The 23,911-nt window shown below is 39.8% G+C and overlaps 1 protein-coding gene across 14 annotated transcripts in view; it reads left to right on the forward strand.

Moving 5' to 3' along the window:
* The window catches only part of LOC129768712 (ras-related and estrogen-regulated growth inhibitor), a 35,657-nt gene that overhangs the window by 10,301 nt on the left and 1,445 nt on the right, over positions 1-23,911 (forward strand). For 3 of the 14 annotated variants that reach the window (XM_055770530.1, XM_055770527.1, XM_055770528.1), the window contains exons 2-4: positions 3,079-3,270; positions 19,137-19,193; positions 19,285-19,358. In XM_055770530.1, the coding sequence (XP_055626505.1) occupies positions 3,183-3,270; positions 19,137-19,193; positions 19,285-19,358 (219 nt within the window). In that variant the 5' untranslated portion in view covers positions 3,079-3,182. Of the gene's footprint in view, positions 1-85; positions 3,271-19,136; positions 19,194-19,284; positions 19,359-23,911 lie in introns of those variants that run through there. The other 11 variants (XM_055770520.1, XM_055770521.1, XM_055770523.1 and 8 more) reach the window with 9 other exon arrangements.

Raw genomic sequence — 23,911 nt, forward strand, 5'->3', positions numbered from 1 at the left:
GGAAGAACACATGCGACGGTAGCCGACTTGTATACCCGACTGAAACACGAAGCAGGGCTGATTGGGCTTGGGATCAATGCGTCTAAGTCTAAATACATGCTAGCTGGAGAGACTGATCGCAACAGAGTTCTTCTTGGTAGTAGTGTTGTGATCGACGGCGACGAGCTCGAGGTGGTAGAGGAATTTGTTTACCTTGGCTCGTTGATAACAACTGACAACAACAACAGCCGTGAAATTCGAAGACGCATTGTCAATGGAAGTCGTACCTACTATGGGCTCCGCAAATCCTTGAGGTCCAACAAACTCCGACCCCGTACGAAGTGTACCATGTACAAATCCCTAATTCGACCGGTTGTTCTCTATGGGCACGAAGCATGGACGATGCTTGAAGAGGACTCACAAGCGCTTGGAGTTTTCGAACGCCGAGTGCTCAGAACAATATACGGTGGTGTACAGGAAAGCGGAGTATGGAGAACGAGAATGAACTACGAACTGGCGCAACTCTACGGCGAACCCAGCATTCAGAAAGTCGCCAAGGCTGGACGAGTGCGATGGGCAGGGCATGTTGCAAGATTGCCGGACAGCAGCCCTACAAAGATGGTGTTCGCATCGAATCCGGTAGGAACAAGAAGGAGAGGAGCCCAGCGAGCGAGGTGGTTGGACCAGGTGGAGCAGGACTTGGCAAGAATCGGTGCAGCCGGGAGTTGGAGAACTGCAGCCATGGATCGGGACTATTGGCGAAAAATTGTGAAGAAGATCTAATCTCTCAATGGGATGTAGTATCATTATAAATAATAAATAAATCGTCAACTACGAATAAAAGCGATTACGACCCACAACCGGCAATGTTCCGAACAAGGATAACATCGGCGTGGCAACGAAGATGGAAATACTGTTCTCAATACATTTCCATATGTCTGTGACAACATGGAGTCACATACTGTCCTACGTCAAACTGCCATCCACGTCTCTGAGCACTGACCCTTTTACTTTCTTCCCTCAATGATCGACTCGAACGCATAATTTGTGTTGATTAATGAGCTCATGTGAAAGTTTCAGGTCGTTCGATGTCCCTCGGCTTCAAACCCTGTGGAACCCAGTTTCTGTGCTTTTGGATCATTCCCAAAGCTTGCAAACGATACGAAATGGCTTGTCGGGTTATACCCAATGATTTCTAGTTCCTGTGGCATTTGATTTCAATCCTCATGATGAAATGTCTCCAATTCTACATTTTCAATCGTTGGCACCATTCCGAAATACTCTTTGTCTTCGATATCCATAACATTGAAACCATTCCCAACACGTTTTTTCAATGATAGCACAGGTAGCAAAAATAAAAAGAATCGGTAGAAAAGCCGGATCTTCAGACGATCCCAATTCAGAGTTGTGGTGCACCCTAGAAATACGTGTCTAAAACTTTTCAAAAAGGAATAAATATAACAGCTATGAGCTAAATCAGAGGAAATTTAGGGTATCAATTGTTTTACGGCTCAAGAATTTTTCAGCTTAGATTCATTAGAAGATTCAGTATACAAGACAGTCGCACTAACTTCGGTTACTGAAAAAAATCGTGCGTTTTCTAAAGAAAAAACATTTAAAGTGATTGGAAAAATAGTAAACAAATTGGATTGTGGCGATGAAAAATGAAAAACTGCTAAAGTATTCGAAATTGAACAGCTCTAATAGCTATATATCCTACCAAAAATGGAAAGAGGAACTTGTTCTGCTGTATACATTTCACTAAAATTCAACAACAATACGCCTACAGTTTGTTGACCAACTTAACAAGTTATTCAATAATCTTAATTCACCGAAATATTCCGAGGCTTTGTGCGCATTAGTACGGATATTTTGCCATGGCCATGATTTATTTGAATTCATTTAAGTTACCCATTAATCGTCTGTTTCCTTTTTGATGTCCCCTCGCACACAAACATACACACATACACACCGAAAGCCACCCAAAACAATTTCGGGAGGAGAGAGTCTGAATTTCACCGCGCTTACTGCTAAATTATGCAATCATTTTCACTCATCCGCTAATGGTTTCATTTTACGCGCGCCCTCTCCGTTGTCACCGGAGAAAAAATTAAAAATGAAATCTGGGGCCAGCAACAACAACAATCAACAAAAAGCGCCAACACCAATGGAAATCCGCTCTCTGTACGGCATTGGTGCGGGTGACGGCGTAGGGCGGTGGCGGTTTGGGTACGAAATATCAGATTTATACGCCAATTCGGGCAGAGTTCCGCTCCGCCGACAGCGACAATTTAATTTCTCACTCACAATAATATTTTCGAAATGAAATTACACACCCGAAGATCAAAGGACCAGCGTTGTAGCGCTTCGGTTGTGAAGAGAAGAAGTGTGGGGGGTGGTATGCTGGTTGCGGGTCTCGTAGTGTGATTAAACAGACGAAAAAATGGAGTGAAAATGATGAAATGCACTATGGAGACGCATTGTTGTGCACTTTTGTGAGTAACCGTTTTGTCTGCATCAAATGATACGCTGCAATCGATCGTGTTGTGGTGACGGCTGGGAAATTGAAACGGAACAGCTCGTTTTCAGCAGATCTTGATCACCGAGGGCCCACAACTGGACGCTCGTGACGATGATGGTGATGCTGATGTGATGTGTGCCGATGTGAAAAATAACCGGAAACGGCTGACGATTTTTCTCACTCAGTGCACTCGAACGGAAAACGGATATTTCCTCTGCGTGAGATCCGGACTGGAAACGGTGTAACATAATTAAAATTTCATTCAGTACATACACAAACCGGTGATTTTGGAGAATATTAACGTAAGCCGGGCAGGTATGTGTTTTTTTTTCGGCTGATGGTGGAAAATTTACAGCCAAACAGCAAACAGTGAATGTGAGCAGCAGCAGGAGGAAAACAGAGATCAGCCGTCGACGGATTATGGGTATTGTTGAGCGCCAGGCGTGGCTGTGTTCATCTATCAGTGGCCAAAGTATTCAGCGATAAAAATCTGTTTGTCATTTAAACGTGTTCCGGTGTGTTTGTGCACAGCTTTTTTTACATTTGTGTATCCATTCATCAGAGATGCATCATTTCAGTGCAGTGAGAGCTGGGATTACATTGCGCAGATAGGAGATAAAAACGATTTACTGTTTCACGTGTTGTTTGCGGAAAGGAATTGATAGCGAATCGGAAACGTAGAATGACCACACGGGGGATCAGACGGAAAAAGTCATATTTAGCGGAAATCAAGGTGGCGGTCATTGGAGCTCCCGGAGTGGGGAAAAGCGGTGAGTTATTGTTTCAATTTGGTGTGTTCGGTTGAATCATTCCATTTATCTAACAGATTTGATGGACCATGTTTGTTGTGTTACACTATTTTCATATTTGCATCTAATGCAAGACTGATAAAATTGATTGTTTTTCGAACAGATAAAAGCAGATGAACCAGATGGATTATTGTTATTTATAACAACAAGACAAGAAGCGAGGAAATAATGATCAAGAAATAACGCCTCATTGATCGATATTATAATGCCCCAAAACCACTACTGTAGTCTTAAGGCGGAATTCAATATGTTCAACATGCTACATGCTACATGTCAATGGTTCTTGTTTATTGGAGCGTCTCTTTTCACGACATAATTGGTCTTGTCGAGTAATGTTGGCCTTATCCAATGGCCTGCGGATCGGTGCGGCGTGTGTAGCACGACAATATTGAAGCAACTACGTCATTTATTGAAGATTATCATAACTCACCACAATAATGGAACAACAGAATGTTTGATCATAAAAACAATAACATCAGAACAGATATATTGGAGCAGTGAGCGTTTGCATACTACCTGTGTAGTGGCTGATGTGGAAACGAAATAAAAAATTGCCCTAGTATTATATCCACTGGTGTTTACCATTGAATTGTAGCATGTAACATGTTGAATAGATGGAATGCCGCCTTTAGAGTCACTATCTTGCATAAATATTTTCAGGGGCATTCAGCATATTGTATGGTCCGCGTGCTTCTACGTTTAGTGCCTCTGTTTTCCTTCTTAAGAACGGTATTTAGCTAGCGTCTGTCTTTTATCCTAGAAGTTAGCTTTCAGTTGTTTGAACACGAACCTACAACTATATTGGACAAAACATTGGCAACTGATCATAAACAATTCTAAAATGCGTTTAAATCCGGATTTGTATTCCACTCACACAGACGCTGTGCAATGCATAGCAGATCGTTCTTCTGGGGCCGATATCATCATATCGGTAGGCGACTTCAACCTCCCTTATCTCCGGTGGCCGTTTGACGATGCCGTGAATGGTTACATTCAATCAAACGTTTCATCTGAGGCCGAGCAGTCTCTTATAGAAAACATGTTTGCCACTGGCTTCCAACAAATCTGCAATTTCGTGAACACAAATAATAGGCTGCTGGATTTAGTGTTTGTTAACCGACCAGATGAATTAGATCTCTTAGCACTATCTACTCCATTTTTACCTGTGGACAATCACCATCCACCTTTTATTATATTGCTCGAAGAAAACGTGAACGACTCAAGCACACCTGAAGACTGCAATGAAAATGTGTCGTACAATTTTCAAGCCTGTGATTTCGACCGATTGAACGACACACTCACTAACATTGACTAAGACGGTATAATGAGCGACGGAACTACGGATGAATTACTTTCGACTTTCTACGATAAGTCAGTCAGTCCAGTGAATCAAGTATTAACTGAACACGTACCTCGGAAAAGACCAGTCTCCGTTATTGGCAAACCATGGTGGATTCCTGAGCTGCAACATATACGCAACACCCTCAGGAAAGCACGCAAAAGATTCTTCCGAACAAAATCTGAGAGAGAACGCAACAATCTTCGAGAAGTGGAAACAAGTTATAGAGAACTTCTTCTGTTATCATACGAAAACTATATTTCTAGGGTACCGTCGAATATGAAACTAAATCCTCAACTCTTCTGGGACTTTGTGAGAACACGGAGATCATCTACCCGCATTCCATTCAATGTGAAATACGGAGAATCTGATGAAAGCTCGAATGCAGAAGCAGCGGAAAATTTTCGCTACATTTTTTGAGGGTGTGTTCAGCAAAGTGTCGCCGTTTGTCGTCGCAATTGCTTTGCTCACATACCATCATATGACATCACATTTCCAGTTCTTCAGTTCTCCTCTGAAATGTGAAAAAAGAATTTTATGGAACATGATACCAAGAAAGCATCGAGTGCCGATGAAATATCTCCCTTGCGTCTCAAGAACTGCTCTTCCACCTTGGCGGGGCCCATCGCTCTTATATTCAATCGCTCTCTGCGGGACCGATCATTCCCGCCTGCATGGAAACATGTCTGTATTGTTCCGATCCATAAATCCGGAAACTGCGTTTATGACAGCAATTATCGTGGAATATCATGTGGTCCCCATGGCCTAGTGGTAAGCGTTGCACTTGCCATGATGGGGGCTTCGGGTTCGATTCACGTTCGGGTCAGAAATTCTATCGTCATAGATCGTTTTTCTGGCTTGCACTGGTAAAGGGGAACTGTCTAGGGTGTGGTGGGAGATAAGCATTAGGCATTGCCAGTCCCCAAGAAATGCCACAAAAACCCGAAAACAGCTCCTCTAAGCGAATTGACGCCGCTATAAGTGTCTCTTTGCCCAGTCCTGGTGGTACTCGGGACGTAAAGCAGCGGTATCACGATGGTCCTCCTGCGAGATAGTGGGGTTGGTCGCAGGCCTTGCAAGCCGCACCACTAAAAAACACCAAGCAATGAACGATACACAAGAAACATTGTGAATCAGGCCATGTTGTAAGGACGTTAAGCCAAAATAAATAAATAAAAATATCGTGGAATATCAATACTGAGTTGTTTGAGCAAAGTCTTCGAAAAGTTAGTACACAAGCCGGCAGCATGGCTTCATGAAACATCGGAGTACCACGACTAACCTCATTTGTTACGTCACCTCTCTATCTCGTGAAATAGAGCTCAGGCGTCAAGTAGATTCGGTGTACATTGATTTCTCGAAGGCATTCGACACTGTTCCGCATATTACTGGTATCAAGAAAATGAAGCACATGGGCTTTCCCGATTGGTTTATGGAGTGGTTATGGTCGTACTTGACGGAGCGTTCCGCATATGTAATGGTTAATAATACAAAATCTAGCCCATTCAGTATCACGTCTGGCGTACCTCAGGGTAGCGTCCTTGGCCCTCTGATCTTCAAACTCTTTGTCAATGTCTTCACTGCTCTCTTCTTCTAAGCTTTCTTTTGCCGACGATCTGAAATTTTATCGGTGCATCATCTCGCCCATGGATCATGTCGCTTGCAAGAAGATATAAACACAGTGTTTACATGGTGTGGCGATAACGGCATGCAGGCCAATAGTAAGAAGTGCAAGATCATATCCTTCAGTCGCTGTTACAACATTGCTTATCACGAATATTTCATGGAAGCGGACTCGCTTGACCGGGTCAAATCTATCTGTGATTTAGGAGTGACCATTAGTGCCCAACTCAGGTTCAACGAACATGTAGGAATCACGACCGCTAAAGCTTTCGCTACTCTTGGATTTATCCACCGGCACCGATTTCACCGATATACACGCATTGAAGTCGATCTACTGTTCTTTGGTGCGCAGTATACTGGAGTATGCTGCTACTGTCTGGTGCCCATACTACACATCGCACATAATCAGTACGCATACAGAGGAAGTTCATACGGTTTGCACTACGTCAACTTACATTGAATGATCCTATCGATCTGCCTCCATATTCCGACCGTTGCCAACTGATCGACTTGGAGACCTCATCCAGCAGGAGGGTCAATAACTTTTTTCTTTCATTTGAACATCTAAGAAATAAGAATTACCCAAATTACAACATTTATTTCAATTCTAGTCCGGTCACAAAAGGTAAATAAACAAAACCCGAGTCACGAAAGCATTTGCACCTTTTATAGGAGAAACGTTTGACGGCATGGGCATAACAGACAGCATGGGGAAAAAACTGCAAGAAATTTTTTTCAAGCAAAATGCACTTGAAAAATAGATTCGGTTAAGTTCGCATGACCCAGGTCAAAACTAGTGCAACTTTACAGTTTCTTTTGTTTTCATAAATCAAGGTGCATAAAAAATCACCGCAAAATGGATTGTTGTGCAACTTGAGTGTTGTATTCTGCGTTCTTTTACTAAATCAAAGTGAATATTGAAAAAGGGGAGACTACACTTCACTAACCCTTGTGACGACTCTATGATTGTGAGATGAATTCCTCAAAATCATCCTTTATGGTCCAACAGGAGCTACAACTGTGTATCAGATCGAGCTGTATTGTTCTCTAGTCGCCATGCAAAAAAGCTTTTGTTTTTACCGAGGTATCAGGAAGAGGCCAATAGTGTATATCCTTGAATGTGAAAGCTATTTAGACAGTTAACCGAGTACCAATCGCATTGTCTACATAGGACTACGGAATAATTGCATTCCATTCGCCTGTTATTCAATTCCAATATTATCATAGTAAGGAACGAAGTTGATTGAATATCTATCTGTTGGATTTTCAAAAAAAATTGATAATTTTAATATGAAGTCTCAGCATTAACATATTCTGTTGACTGATCGCTGTCTAGAGCTGTCACAGAGTGAAATAATTTATACATTTCGCTCGTTGACGCAACGTCGAGTTATAAACGTTCAAAATCTTTCATTTTTTATTATATGCCCACTTTTTAGAATTTCATTTTATTCCCTGTACCTTCCTTCTAAATGGCGAACGGTTTTATTTCTGAAACGATGTTGTTACTTTATTATTTACGTTATTTTCCTAAAAACAGTGTTGATCCAATTCATTGAATCAATGGCCGTTTCGTATAAAATTACACCCTCAAAGATGTCATGCTGCCGATTAGATTGTATTTTTCACAAGATAATGACCTAAAGCAAATTGCCACAGTGGTTAAACAAACATTTCTATGTTATTACAATACTTTACTGAGTGCATGGAAAAAAATGATTATTTCTTGCATAAAATAAATGTTCTGGTCTTTAAACAAACGCAATTCATGAACATAACAAACGGCTTTTTAAACTGACCGGTAAACCAGTTGAAAATTTACTGTTGAATTCCATATTGATGTTGAAAACTCCTCTTACAAGTCATTCCATAATACTTGAACTACTGCAAAACATTGACATCCCGTTAGAAAAGCAAAATGGTGAAAAGAAACCGAAGCCCATAAGTGATTCTGCGTGCAAATGTATTTTTTTTGCAAAATTTGCATTAAGCATTTTCAATGGTTTAATTTACAAATTTAATTATTTTGGTAGGTAAGGTAACATCGAAATTATTCCGCGCGGCGAGTGAGGTGAGATGGCTCAAGTCACTGCATTCCCGTAGGCGAATGGCGTGACTATAGTTTATCACTAAGTGAGATTCAAAATCGTGTCCTCATATGTTATTGATTCGGGTATGAAAAATAAGTTGAAAAGTAATGTAGCTTCCACAATGAAGCGAGAAACTTTGCTATCTCACGTCACTCGCCGCGTGGAATAAGTGGGAATGTATCAAATACAGAAACAAATGCCCAATTAGGCCAAGTCACTAAAAAAAATTTTTAAAAATTATCAAATAGATATATTAATTCGAAAGTGGAAAACTGTGAATGATTCAAATCATCGTACTGTTGGTTTGAAAAAAAACAGGAAGTGGGTTATATCTGTGGTATAACCGCAAGGGTGACGTAGGACTATCGTTGATTTAGAGATCATTTGTATGAAGTTGAATCTGAATTCATTCTGAATGAATGAATATTTGGAGAACTTCGAAAACGAGAGCGTTACGTTGGAGGCACAAGGTTTTATGCATCCAATATTGGATACGGAAATATCCTACTGATGGGGAAGAATAATCTTCAGAAGCTATCCTGTTGATTGCGATTGATTGAAAAACCACAAAACCAAATGTATTTGGTCACAGTGTTACATGGATAGAAAACATTCAATTAAACTCTTTCACATGAATATATTTTGAAAATTCCCAGAGGAACTGGCAGATTATTTTCAGTAACGATTAGTTATTTCCACATTTTCCTCGATACTGGAAGCCCACCAGTGGTTAATACCAACTCGATAACCACCTGTTAATAGCACTTGATTAAAACATATTTGGTCACAGTGTTACATGGATAGAAAACATTCAATTAAACTCTTTCACATGAATATATTTTGAAAATTCCCAAAGGAACTGGCAGATTATTTTCCAGCAATGATTAGATCTTTCCGGAACTTTCTCGATGCTGAATGGCATCCTAACGGAAAGAGTTCTGCGCGTGTATGTGTCGATCCTTCGCCGTCCACCTCCTCCAGCACGTTAGGCAACGATGTTGTCTTGTCGATGTCCTCACGAAAAATGAATGTGTCTCACCACCAGAATATCGCTTAAGTATGCTTTTTGTTTGTGATTTAATCGAGAGAAGGTGTGGTTTACAATGGCAATTTGGAAGGCAAACTAGAGGGGAATGAACTCTCTGAGCTCGGAACTTTCGGCGACTGAGCAATAATAGATTGCGGGCGCATACAATATTGGATACGGAAATATCCTACTGATGGGGAAGAATAATCTTCTGAAGCTATCCTGTTAATTGCGATTGATTGAAAAACCACAAAACCAAATGTATTTGGTCACAGTGTTACATGGATTGAAAACATTCAATTAAACTCTTTCACATGAATATATTTTGAAAATTCCCAAAGGAACTGGCAGATTATTTTCAATAACGATTAGATATTTCCACATTTTCCTCGATACTGGAAGCCCACCAGTGGTTAATGCCAACTCGATAACCACCTGTTAATAGCACTTGATTGAAACATATTTGGTCACAGTGTAACATGGATAGAAAACATTCAATTAAACTCTTTCACATGAATATATTTTGAAAATTCCCAGAGGAACTGGCAGATTATTTTCAGTAACGATTAGTTATTTCCACATTTTCCTCGATACTGGAAGCCCACCAGTGGTTAATACCAACTCGATAACCACCTGTTAATAGCACTTGATTAAAACATATTTGGTCACAGTGTTACATGGATAGAAAACATTCAATTAAACTCTTTCACATGAATATATTTTGAAAATTCCCAAAGGAACTGGCAGATTATTTTCCAGCAATGATTAGATCTTTCCGGAACTTTCCCGATGCTGAATGGCATCCTAACGGAAAGAGTTCTGCGCGTGTATGTGTCGATCCTTCGCCGTCCACCTCCTCCAGCACGTTAGGCAACGATGTTGTCTTGTCGATGTCCTCACGAAAAATGAATGTGTCTCACCACCAGAATATCGCTTAAGTATGCTTTTTGTTTGTGATTTAATCGAGAGAAGGTGTGGTTTACAATGGCAATTTGGAAGGCAAACTAGAGGGGAATGAACTCTCTGAGCTCGGAACTTTCGGCGACTGAGCAATAATAGATTGCGGGCGCATACAATATTGGATACGGAAATATCCTACTGATGGGGAAGAATAATCTTCTGAAGCTATCCTGTTAATTGCGATTGATTGAAAAACCACAAAACCAAATGTATTTGGTCACAGTGTTACATGGATAGAAAACATTCAATTAAACTCTTTCACATGAATATATTTTGAAAATTCCCAAAGGAACTGGCAGATTATTATCAATAACGATTAGATATTTCCACATTTTCCTCGATACTGGAAGCCCACCAGTGGTTAATGCCAACTCGATAACCACCTGTTAATAGCACTTGATTGAAACATATTTGGTCACAGTGTTACATGGATAGAAAACATTCAATTAAACTCTTCCCCATGAATATATTTTGAAAATTCCCAAAGGAACTGGCAGATTATTTTCAGTAACGATTAGATATTTCCACATTTTCCTCGATACTGGAAGCCCACCAGTGGTTAATGCCAACTCGATAACCACCTGTTAATAGCCGCGCGTGTATGTGTGTGTAGCGATGTCTTCCCAGGGAACCGTTTGTGGCATCACTCTCCTCCTGATAGATTCCCTTCTGGCCTAGGGTGCACAAACAGGCTCTTGGTAACACCGTTCATCCGCGCTTTCATGATAAATAAAGAGCTTCACCGCAACAGCGACAACATGCTCCAATCGCTGTTCAATTAGAACTGAGTGGATTTCCGAGCGCCGCTCGCTTATATACCGATTGGTGATTTCAATAGCCTGTTTTGAAAGCAATTTTAAGACTATTGAAACAAGTTTTTGGATCAAAAAGTAACAAGTATATAACGCGTAGACATTTTATCTTTCGAATGAAGTGTTTATCATACCATTTCGTTCAGTTGTTTAGGAGCTATTAACGCTCAAAATCTCGGTCTCCGGCGTAACGCTTTCGTTTTCGAAACGAAACTTTGATTTTACACCCCGGTATAGAAATGAAAGACGTAGTCCTACGTCAAAAACTGTGAAGGGGATAAGACGGACATTAAAAAGATGGTGGCTGAACGGAGATCGAATTCGCGTCCTCTTTATTTCTATATTTGTGTTTATATTTTAGTTGTTGGACAGACAAACTATAAAACTTCCGAATTAGGAGCTTGGCTGTCAGGAAGTAGCTCATAGTAGACGATGACATCTAAACCATCCTGGGCGTTAATCCTAACTTGCAATGACAACCGTTTTCGCTTGACCTAGTTGGATATTCTGCCCATGAGATCTTTTTTTGCATTGAAGAATTTCCACATATTTTCAGGACCTTCTATGTTTCTTCGACTTCAAATCGTTACAGAACCTCTCTTAAACTCTACAGAAACCATTCTAAAGATTCCATTCTTAAATTTTGATGAAATACAAAAATCAGTGGTTTTTAAGATTGAATGAAAAGAGTGCGGTAAAACTGATACCTCTAGAAAAGCAAATTAAAACTTGTTACATTAATTCCAAAACACTCAGAAGATATCCCTATACTATGTGAAGGCCTTAAGACTATAGAACCAGATGGAAAAACTCTCACTCCCTCACAAAATTAACGTCAATTTCACATGAATCACAATAAGTTTCTAATTCGTTAAGGTGACCGAACCACGAACCACATTATCAACAGCGAATAGCAGTACCAGCGGCCAACGAAATTCACTTTTGCTGCCATCCAACGGACAACCGTCACCCATCGTTTTCGTGTAATCGATCCAGCACACAGGGCACCGATTCATTCACTAAGTTATATTTAAACAGTTTTATAATACACGTCAATGCAATTCGATGCATTCTAAAGAATTATCCGAAATAATAAAAACTAAACTGATTTTTGTTTGCTTGGAGAGAGCTTCTGTTAATTTGGGAGGGTTTTTGGGCTTATTGGTGACTGGATTCCGATCGATTATTAAATTTCTACGATTTTGTGCCGGAAACAATGGATAGAAGTGGCGTCGTTGGATATGTAATTTTGCTAATAGGTACACAATAACTACTCGTATATTCTAAGCTATTTCAATTGACATCCCTTGTTGTAGTCCTACGTCTTTCCGGATACATCACCGACATTTACCACCCGTCTTTTTCATTGTTTTTTTTTAATGTTATTCTTTTCATTGTTCAAAAATCTGTTATTTTAATTATTTTGAAACTCCAAATGGTGGCTTAGAAAAGGACCGTTTGTTATATGTAGATGGGGATAATACGGACATGTTAAGAAGAACTTCAATCATATCTTTGGAAATTCATGTTTCTCAAAACTTGCAATTTCTTGCAATAAAATATACTGTTACGACTTAACCGGCCAAATATTGTAAAAAAAAAAAGTTTTTCAATGTTTTTTTTACTGGAATTGAACATTTTCGGAAATTTTACTTTATTTTTTAATGAAAAAAAAACACATCTGTCTTCTTTTTAAAGTTCAATTAGTACGAGGGTCACTATTTATATTTCGGGAATTGGCAACACTGATGTCATGTGAGTCCATCTGACGGTTCCATCGTAAAGTTTGACATTTTTGACGATATACGTACTCAGAACATTTTGTCATACGGACGCTATTTGTTTATTTTATATTTAGTTGAAAGTTTGGTCTCGGCAAAAAAATGGAACTGAATCGTGAACATTTTCGTGCGATGATTTTTTACGACTTTCGACGTGGATTATCATAACAAGAGTGCGTCAATCAACTTAATTTGACTTTTGGCGATGAAGCTCCATCAAAAACCACTGTGTATCGCTGGTATAGTGAATTCAATCGTGGTCGTAGTTCGCTGTCCGACGAGTTTCGTGAAGGTCGTCCAAAATCGACTGTAGTGCCAGAAAACATCGATGCTGTGCACGAAATGATTAAGCAAGATCGTCATGTAACCTATTGTGAGATTGAGGCATCCCTAAGCATTAGTTCCACCAGCATATATGCGATTTTACATGAACACTTAGTTGTGCGAAAATTATGTTCACGTTGGATCCCACATAATTTGACAATCGCTCAAAAAAAAGGCTCGTGTCGATTGGAATAAATGCTTTGGAAATTGGTTTAAGCGCATGCAAAAGTGTATCGATCATCGTGGCGAGTACTTTGAAAAACAATAAAAATATATTCGCAGCTTAACTATTTGTTTTTGTTCCTATTCCCGAAATATAAATAGTGACCCTCGTATTAAAGCAGTAGTAATCCAAGATCCTTGACCGTCGATTCCCGTTTCAAGCTTATCCCCGATAGGACATAGTTATGTTGAATCAACGCACGTTGTCTGCCGAATGAAATTATAGAACATTTCGATGCATTGAGTGACATGCGGTTTAGTTGGCACCACCCGGCAAAAGCGTCTAATTGCAGCTGAAGAAAAACAGCATCGCTTGGTTTCCGTATCACGAGATACAACTTGAGGTTGTTGGCGCACGACAACCTGCGGCATTTCAGAAAGTAGTCATTCGTCATTCATATACAGCAGAAACAGGAATGGCCCTAGACGGCTGCCTTGAGGAACGCCAGATGTCACGGGGAAGGAAGGAGCAACATAGTCCGCAACTTTGACAGACATGCTTCGACCAGTCAAATAAGAAGATAGCCAAGCAAGCAGATCGTTCTGAACACCTAACACCTCTGTCATACTTAGCCAAAGCGATGTCGTGATTCATTTTATCGAATGCTGCAGAGAGGCCTTGATGACCTTGCTCAATTTCACGGATAATGTAGGAAGTGAAATGTACTAAATTGGTAGTCGTCGAGCGCTTGGACATGAAACAATGCTGGTTCCCCGAAATGCAGTGGGCGAAGTTATGAACCAATTCTTCGAGAATAATTAGCTCGAGAAGCTTCGACGTAGCACTTAAAGCGGCTATTCCACGATAGTTCGATACAGTTCTTTTGCAACCCTTCTTGTGAATCGGAAAAACGTAAGATTCATTCCAGCAGGATGGGAAGTCACCCAACCTCAGGGAAAGATTGAAAGTATTGGCTAGAAGTATTGCTAGAGCAGGCAAACAGCGTTTCAGGAGCAAGGACGGAATACCATCAGTACCGGAACCCCTTGAACTTTTCAGTTGATTCCCGGCTGAGATAACCATTTCTCTCGTAATAGCAAACGGTCCACTTGGGAAGGCTGAGAAAGGAATGTTGCGAGATGCAGCTGCTACGTCCTGGCTGTTTGTTCGTTCGTTACTGAAAACGCTGCTAAAATGTTTACGAAATAATTCTGCAATATCCGGAATGGTGGCAGCGTTCACTACACCGTTAGTCATGGTTGAGAGGGAGCCCTGTTTCATTCCTTTGAGTATTCACGTGTTACCAGAACCTCTTAGGGTTGGATTTCGGACGGCGTTGGAGCTGTCTTAGGTGCCCTTGTTGTAGTTGATCGTTTAATCATCTGTAGTCCGAATTAGCCTTGGAATAACGCGCTTTCGTAGACTCGGTATGAAGTTTGGCATTTTCCCGAAGAGCTGCCCTTTTCCATTTCTTCAAACGCTTAAGCTCCGAGTTTGACCATGCAGGTTTAAGAGGTTTACGGTTAGTTCGCTCTTTGTACCTGAGCGTAGGCTTGGCGTAGGCGTAGATTATGATACACGATACCGTTTATGCCGCGTCGTTGACGTCGCGATTGGCCAGTTCTTCATCCCAATTAACGTTTGAGAAGAAATTGTTCATCTCGTCATGTCTTTGGTCCAACAGATTACGGGATACGAGTCCAGTCGACGAGTCAGATGTGGGGAAATAAAAACCATGGGTGTCCTGCCCCCATCTAACGTCACGTAAGTTGAAAACTCCAAGGATCGTTAAACTGTCCCTGGCGCCTATAAGAGAGATAATCCAGTCGAGCGACAACAAGTGCTTTTCGATAAGAGTATTTTCGTTTACACGACCCGTAGGAATATACACCACACAGATGAAGAGCGTTGAGTAGCCCGTATTGATCGACACCCACAATTGCTTAACCGTCAAGCTTTCGGGAGGAAGGAAGGAAGGTATTGAATTAGAGAGACTTTAAACTCTGAAAGTTCATTCGTCTCTTTTCGGGAGGGGATACTAACCGCGACTTATAGCGAGAACGAATAGCCAGCAAGACTCCGCCACCAGAACTTTTGTTGCTGTTAGATGGTCGCTGCAAGCAATCGCGTACTTCGCTAACGAGGTGTTAATTCCGCCAAGGTTTTGATAATACAGAAAGACAGTTGAATCGTTGGCATCAGCGACGTTGGGAATGACCTGTGATTTTCCGCTGCAATTCGACGAAGCAACAGGAGAAGAGCGTCGTGAATAATAAGAGACTTGCCTGTCAACACAGGCTGGAAAACCCTTTCACCAGCCTCGACCGCAGGACCAGGACGACTTCGATTGCAGGAACCAGCAAACCGCTCGACTGGGTCGGGTTATCCCAGTTAGAATATCGGGTGGATCCAAGGCTTGCAAAGCACAGTACACATTGCGTCCTGGTGTATCCACAACCTTTTGCAATAAGTTAGAATTACTGGGCTCAGCTGGGGAGCTTGAGGATCTTGCGTCGTCAGAAGGGCGTTGACTGATTTCGAAAGCAACACGGCAAATCTGTAGTCTATAGCTTAACATAGTGCTGCAGTTTTGAAAAGCATCAGGGGTAGAACAGTCACCAATACACGCGTACTTGCCTTGAAGTGCCGGCTGGGTCCGTAAACAGGTCCAGGACGACTAAGACGGCAGCATGTATGATATTGATACGTTGACGATGCTGGGTACGACTGTTACGGGGTTAGAAGCGGTTCCCAAAGTGCTTTTTAGAATGCGCCCTGGTGAAAATGACACCGATGTTTCTAAGCAGCCCTGTCTAAGCGCTCCTTTATGACAGGTGGGTTCGGTGGCTTCTTGTTCGAATGTGCCTTTGAAGATATTTTCTATATTTCTTGGCGAACTTCGACAGTTCCACATGCTTGAAAATATCTGCTACTTATCCCCATTTGGTTGCCGTTTAATACAGGGTTTTCCATTTCGGGCTTCCGAAAGTATATAGACCTGCGCTGACAACCGTTTGACATAGCTGTCAACCAAAGCGTCATATCGTTAGTTGAATGTCTGCCATTTTACAATATGGATCGTTTTAGCATCGCACAACGTGTTAATTTTGTTAAATTATACTATAAAAATGATGAAAAACCGGCAAATGTTTTTCGAGCATTACGGACGGATTGTGGTCGTCATGGACGGCCTACAGAGCACACAATCACTAACGTAGTGCGTAAATTCGAACAAACTGGATCCGTAGCGGATATTGTGAAACCTGTGCATCATCGTAATGTGCGTTCGGCCGAAAATATTGCTGCTGTTGCTGCCAGTGTGGAGGATGACCCGAATGTTTCGATTCCACGGCGTGCTCAGCAATTGGGCTTGTCAAACACATCATTGTGGCGAATTTTACATTTGGACTTGCACCTACATACATATAAAGTCCAACTGGTACAAAAATTAGAGCGTGGTGACCATGGAATGCGTCGGGCATACGTCGATTGGGTGAACGAACAACAGCAGCAAAATGCTGAATTTTCGCATCAAATTTTCTTCAGCAATGAGGCACATTTTGAGCTCGGTGGCTATGTGAACACCCAAAATTTCCGTATATGGGGCTCAGAAAATCCACACGTGATTGTTGAGAGGCCATTGCATCCGCCAAAAGTCACTGTTTGGTGCGCATTATGGTCTGGTGGAGTCATCGGGCCGTATTTCTTTGAAAATGACGACGGCGAGACGGTAACTGTGAATGGTGAGCGCTATGGCCGCATGTTAACCGATTTTTTTGCCACAAATTGAAGATATGGATACGGATGACATGTGGTTTCAGCAGGACGGCGCCACGTGCCACACAACACGACCGAACATGGCCATATTGCGAACGAAATTTGAGGGACGCATAATTTCGCGTTTTGGTGATGCCAATTGGCCGTCCAGATCATGCGATTTGAACCCGCTAGACTTTTTGTTGTGGGGTTATGCGAAACTCTTGAACATTTGAAAGACAACATTCGTGAAGTTATGACCGAGATACCGCCCCATATGTACCGAAAAGTAATCGAAAATTACCTGTTCCGGATCAAGGTGTGCGAGGAAGCCCTAGGTGGACATTTGAATGATGTTGTATTTCACACATAATGGCATAAACCAAACTTTAATTTGAAATAAAAGTTTCATCGAAATTCGAATTCTAAGTGTGTTTTATTTCAATTTACTTTCGAAATTTAAAGTTGGAAAACCCTGTATAATAATGCATCGAAATCCGCACACAGAAGCGCTTACGATGAAAATTAAAAAATATCAACACATCAGAGCAGTAAAAAATACGGTTCCTAAAAAAATAGATGGCTTTTATGTAAGTTATGAATCACAGAAATCCACCACATCATGTTACATTTGTTCAACATTTGTAAATGTCTTCATTGTGCCGGCGATTTTAAATCCGGACATCTAACACCAATTATTAGTGCGTAAATTGACGTTTCTATGCCAGAATAAAGTGCGCTACACATACAGCGTCACCGTCACCGTCCCGTCAACTATTCTCCTGGACTTATTTTGCCGACGTCAATGTTGTCGGTGATGGTGTATGTGAATGCTACCACATACGATTTTCATTGGAGAATATTTGACATTTCATTCCTTTACGTTGACTTCACGATGACGGGACGGTGTATGTGTAGCGCACTTAACATGCCTTGAATTTATTCTGATTGACATGCTTCTACAAAATTTGAATCGAGTTCTCTTATACCATCAAAAATTGATTGGTTCCATAGTTATGAATCATAGCGTGCTCACACTACGCATCACCAGAGCTCTAATTTACCTTCATCCGGAAACGCATCAACAAAACGCGGCAAAAAAACGAAACGAAAAGCCACAATCCGAAGAAAGTGAATACACATACACTAATATTAATTAACCCGCATCCGTAACACGTGTCAGGCGTCGAAAAGTTTCCCTCTGTGTATTCAATAGAGATTTTCCGCTCCACACTAAAAGTCTCCACAACATGGCTTGGGAATGGGACGCGATCAGGATGGAAGGCGGAAATTATAATACATTTTCGCTACGGAGCAATACCTTGCCTCGTTTGCGTTCGAATCACACTATAACCTGAAGCAAATCGTGTTTTTGCTATGCTTTTGATTTTAGAGCCGGTTCTGCGGTAAATGCGGAATGTTAGTATTGTTACGATTTCGTGGGTGGCGGAAGTGGTTACCGCTTGACAGTGGGAACAAATTTGTGCTGCTAATGGTTGTGTTTCAAGAATTTTGTTTCACGTTTCGGTTCAACTTAACTTGAATTGGGGAAAATAATCCCATTTGAACATGTCATATTTAACTTTCATTATGTTTTATCATAATCAAAGTCACCGATTTTAATTGATGTTCCGCCATATTACAAATTGCCACTCGGTGAAAAAAAATCATCATCATAATTTGAATGCGCTCCATCTCAATAAACCCCTCCCATCCTCGGAAAAACAATAATGCCTCTTCGAAGTTTGATCAATTATTCACAGCAATGAAAACGAAACCGCAAAACGCTTGCACCGGATTCTGTTGTCACACAGACAACAGTTCGCTACTCGTCGTGAATGATTAAATAGAATTATTATTACTGTCGGTTTGTTGTACCATCGCTGTTCTTTTTCAGCTGTGTCGCATCAATTTTTAATTTTCCCCCCTCGTTTTTCCTCTCTTTTATGCAGCGTTAACTGTTCGCTTCCTGACCAAGCGGTATATTGGCGAATACGATCATCAGGCAGGTGAGTGAAGGCGGCCAAATGGTCGCCGTTCTGCTTTTTTTCGTGTATGTTTTTTTTCGTTGATTATTTTGCTCTATCCGTATTTTGACAGAAAACAGACACAAGTACGAAATCATGGTGGACGGAGAGGCTGTGCTGTGCGAAATTTGGGATACATGTCCAAAGGTATGATTTGTGTTCGAGTGAATAACACTATTTGAGGAAAAACTTAATCCTTTTTCATTCTGATTCAAATTCTCATTGAAACACCGGAATTTGAGCCTGAAAAGAACTCTGAGTTTCCACGATCCATATTTTTATACAACGGAATTATTTCAACATTTCTACATATAACATTTATTTCCTCAGTTGTGACACAGCAAACAAATTTCTTTTTAAACTAATGAAATTCTGGAAGTTTCATATTACTACTATTCATTTTATGTATCTTTAGTTTTGCCGATTCTTGCCGTTGGAAAAGGCAACAAAATTGCGGCGGAATCCAAGTATGTACAGTATGATTACTCTTGATTTTGGGTGGTTGTTGATACCGGATAGCATTAGCCCCAATGAACATGGTGTTTCCATTATAAGCTGTTCCGCTTTATAAGAAACTAGCTGACCCGGCGTACTTCGTCCCGGCCTAACATTGATTCTCGATACGATACGATTCTTGAACATCCACATTTTTTTTTACAAATTTGTACAATTTTCTCTTTCTATAAGTTTTGTAATATTTCTATCAAAACTCGTTATTATAATATAAAATTACTAGCTGACCCGGCAAACGTTGTTCTGCCATATAACGTATTTCTAGAGAATATTTTGGTTGGTAACGAATATACTTCAAGAGAGTTTTTATGTTACCGTTCATATATGTAATATATTGATCTAAATAATGATTTTCACAGCGAAACATACATATGCGTACCTCTTATTTTCGAATTTTCCCTTTTTATTTTAAATATCCTTCTTCTTTATCCCTTTTGTTTATATTAGGCTCATTAGCTTTTTAGCTGTAACAGAGCCGAATTTTAATCGTGTACATGTCACATGTTTATCATATCTATAATTAGCACATTACACAGTTGCCATTTTTCGGCGTTAGAGTATTCCCTTCTATACCATTGTATATGGTACACATTTACACAGTAGCCATTTAGGCGTAAGAGTTTTCCTTTTGTTCTTCCATTATTCAATTAGACCGGACTGCGGATACGGTTGATTGATCATTGTTGAGTTATTTATAGAACAGCAGCCTGATGTTTCTTGCAGAGAAGAGCAATTGTATGGATGAATCGATCTTATTTTGACCGTGGATCGATCTCCATCGCTGATGATTGTTGCGTGGACGTAGTTATTCTGTAACAACACAAAGATAGTCAATGAGGGCCCTGAGTTTTGAACTCACGATCGATCGCTTACTAAGCGAACGCGCAACCAATGTGGCTACGGAGACCCCAGGTAATATCCTTCTTATATATAGAGATATGCATAGTCATTTTTTTTTTCGAATTTTTCCAATCATCTCAAATATTTTCCAAAGTACTCTGCCATTCTAATTTGGGTGAAGACAAACTCACAAAATATATGGACGACGCAGATCTGATCAGCCGTTCTCCCGTGATGATGAGTTATACGTACGTGGGAAAAACTCTCTTTTATATATAAATTTCACAATTCTCGTTCAAGATTATTTAATCATTTGCAAAAAACGAAAAAGTATGGAAAAGTAAATTTTCATTCATAATCTTTATTTTCAAAGTGTGTTGTTTCACCCGAGAATTCATCACATGGTCACGTTTTCTTACTAAGCGCACGTTCATGGGTCCAATCGCAGAACTGTTCTACCCGTTAAAATTACCTTTTACTATAAATTTCTTAGTACTTCTCCCAAAACTCTTCATTATAATATCAGATTATTTTCAGACACAATTCTCGAAGATTTTTCGACCACTTGCAAATAAAATGTTTCTCCGTTACATCAAATAAATGTTTGATACAGAAAATATGATAGAATAAAGACAGTCCTAGAATAGGAATGAATACTCTCACGCCTAAATGGCTAATGTGTAATATACAACATGGAAAAAATTTGTACACGATAAATTCGGCTCTGTTACAGCTGAATTGCTAGATGAGCCTAGTGACAAAAATAAACAGGTGGGATAAAAAAAAAAGACAGTCCTAAATCGGACAATTCCTTTCTCGAGTTATGCTATTATCAACACATTAGGTGATCCATTTTTTTATATAGATAGAAGAAGATATAGGAGTGCGTTTTATCACATTAAAATCCATTTCCACTTTCGAACAAAAATCAATTTCGTTAGCGCAAACATCAAATGGACTAACAACGGTTGTCACTATGTAATTGTAGAACATATGCGAATTTAAATTTTCCTATTTTTCGAATTTTTCTTCAGAGTTTTCCGAAAAGTTTCAATTGTCATGTTTGGTTGGAATATGTATAATTGAAATATGTGTATTATTTTTACTGGACTCACTCTCCATTTCGGAGGAGAGAGGGGTGTCATACCATCATAGAAACATTTCTCGTATCCAAAATCCCTCACATCCCAAATTTGATTCCATTTACTTGATTAGTTCTCGAGTTATATAGAAATTTGTGTTTCATTTGTATGGCAGCCCCCTTGCCTTTAGAGAGGGGGAAGGATTGTCAAACCACCATATTAACAATTATTGTCTCCTAAATTCTCCAAATGCCAAATTGTTTCCGTTTGTTTGATTAGTTCATGAGTTATGCAGATTTTTTTTTCATTTGTATGGCAGCCCTCCACTTAGAGAATGGGAAAGGGAATGGGTATGTAACCACCATAGAAACATTTATTGTACACCAATGTCCTGGAAAAAAAGGTAATGAAGATGGTCGAGTTTCGAGCGACTATTTCGCAAATAGTGGCGTCAGTCGTTGTGTTTATCTTTGATTGCCAACCGCATCCAAATGCTATTTTCAGGAAGTAATTTGTCAATTAAAAACGTACATTTTTGTAGAGCTCCCGCTGAATATGAGGCTAATGTGATAGCGTGGAGTGAATATTTGTTAAATCACGTCGAAAAAGACGGATAAAAGTAATAATTCCATGTGTCATTTTCACTCCCCCACGTTCATAGAAACAAACGAAGTTTCATTATTTTACCGTTATGAAGTTGATGTTTCGAAGGCTCTCAGTGTCGGTGTGTATGTTGTGAGATTATAATTGCACTTATAAACAAAGTTTCACCGAAAATATGCTTTCGAGAACTAAGCATACGACTGCTCTCTGGACCTTTTTACCACATGAATAATCGAAATAAGCCACGATATAATTGTCATCTGTCAAAAAACAACCAGTTGAATGATTTCATGAGAATTTGGCTCAAATTATCATGTGAGTACTTTGAACATTGTTTTGATTCTTCCATATACATTCCATATTGAATGCAAATAATTACGACACGATATTTTGCTTGCCAATACAGATACACTTCGCCTACTGCTCCACCTCTATATGTACCTCATTGATTGCACCCTAAAACTTCCACATGCCAAATTTGGTCCCATTTGCTTGATTAGTTTTAGAGTTATACTGAAATTTGGGTTTCATTTGTATAGCAGCCAAATTTGGCACCATTCGATTAATTAGTTTTCAAGTTATGCAGAAATTTATGTTTCATTTGTATTTGTATTAAAGAATGGAAATCACCTTAGATGATTAGGGAGGCAATATGAAAACAATCAAAATCTTCCAATTTGACAACATTACGTCTTATGAGCATTCTAAGTATACTTTCTAAAGTATTTGAAAATATTAGAAAACAAAAACAGATTTTCGCGTTTAACGCTCAAAGGAGGAATGGATTTCTCATCGAAAAAATCCAGCATAAATAATACCCCTGTCCCCACCAATTAGAATCTTCGATCGAATGTGGCGTATGTCAACAAATGATATTGAAACTCCTGCACTCATCAAACAATGTGGTTTCTTTTTTATCCCATCTGTTTATTTTTAGGCTCATTTAGCAATTCAAATGTAACAGAGCCGAGTTTATTCGTGTACATTTTTATCTTACGATTATTTTGTTGTATATTATTTAGGCGTAAGAGTATTCCTATCTTATTGATGCAAATGTCGTCTTTTTTTTCGGCGTAAGAATATTCCGATGCAGCAGACCGTAATGTGAGCGGTAAGGGATTGGGATTACCGTCACATGATGATTGTTGCGTGAACGTAGTAGCTAGAATAACACACAAAGATGATAAATTAAGGGATCTCAGTCATGAGCTCATGATCGTTCGCTTAGTAGCGAACACGCAACCAATTAGGCTACGAAGATCCCCTTTCTTAGTTTCTTTGATATGGTGAAATATCCTCTACACCTTATCAAACATTTCATTTTCTCCGCTTTCAAAGCCATTGCCAATGTCATATTTAAACATTCTGTATCGAATTGTCATCCACACTTCGTTTTTGCTGAAGGCTTTTTGATTAGAACATAATAATATTTTATATAAAGTAAAATAGTTTTTTCACAACAATCAAACTCGAAAGGGATCTATTTTCTCTCAAACAAAAATATCTCTGCGTTGAAATATCCTACACGAACGTTTAAGGGATCAAATGAAGCTTGGTAGATAAGATTAACTGGATTTGCTATTGACTTTGTTGGTTTATTTTTCTTCTTCTTATGTTGGTACGACCTTAAGACGCACACCTGTCAAGTTTTAGTGCCATCCG

The sequence above is a fragment of the Toxorhynchites rutilus genome, chromosome 2, assembly GCF_029784135.1.
Source record: "Toxorhynchites rutilus septentrionalis strain SRP chromosome 2, ASM2978413v1, whole genome shotgun sequence".
NCBI classification, from domain to species: Eukaryota; Metazoa; Arthropoda; class Insecta; order Diptera; family Culicidae; genus Toxorhynchites; species Toxorhynchites rutilus.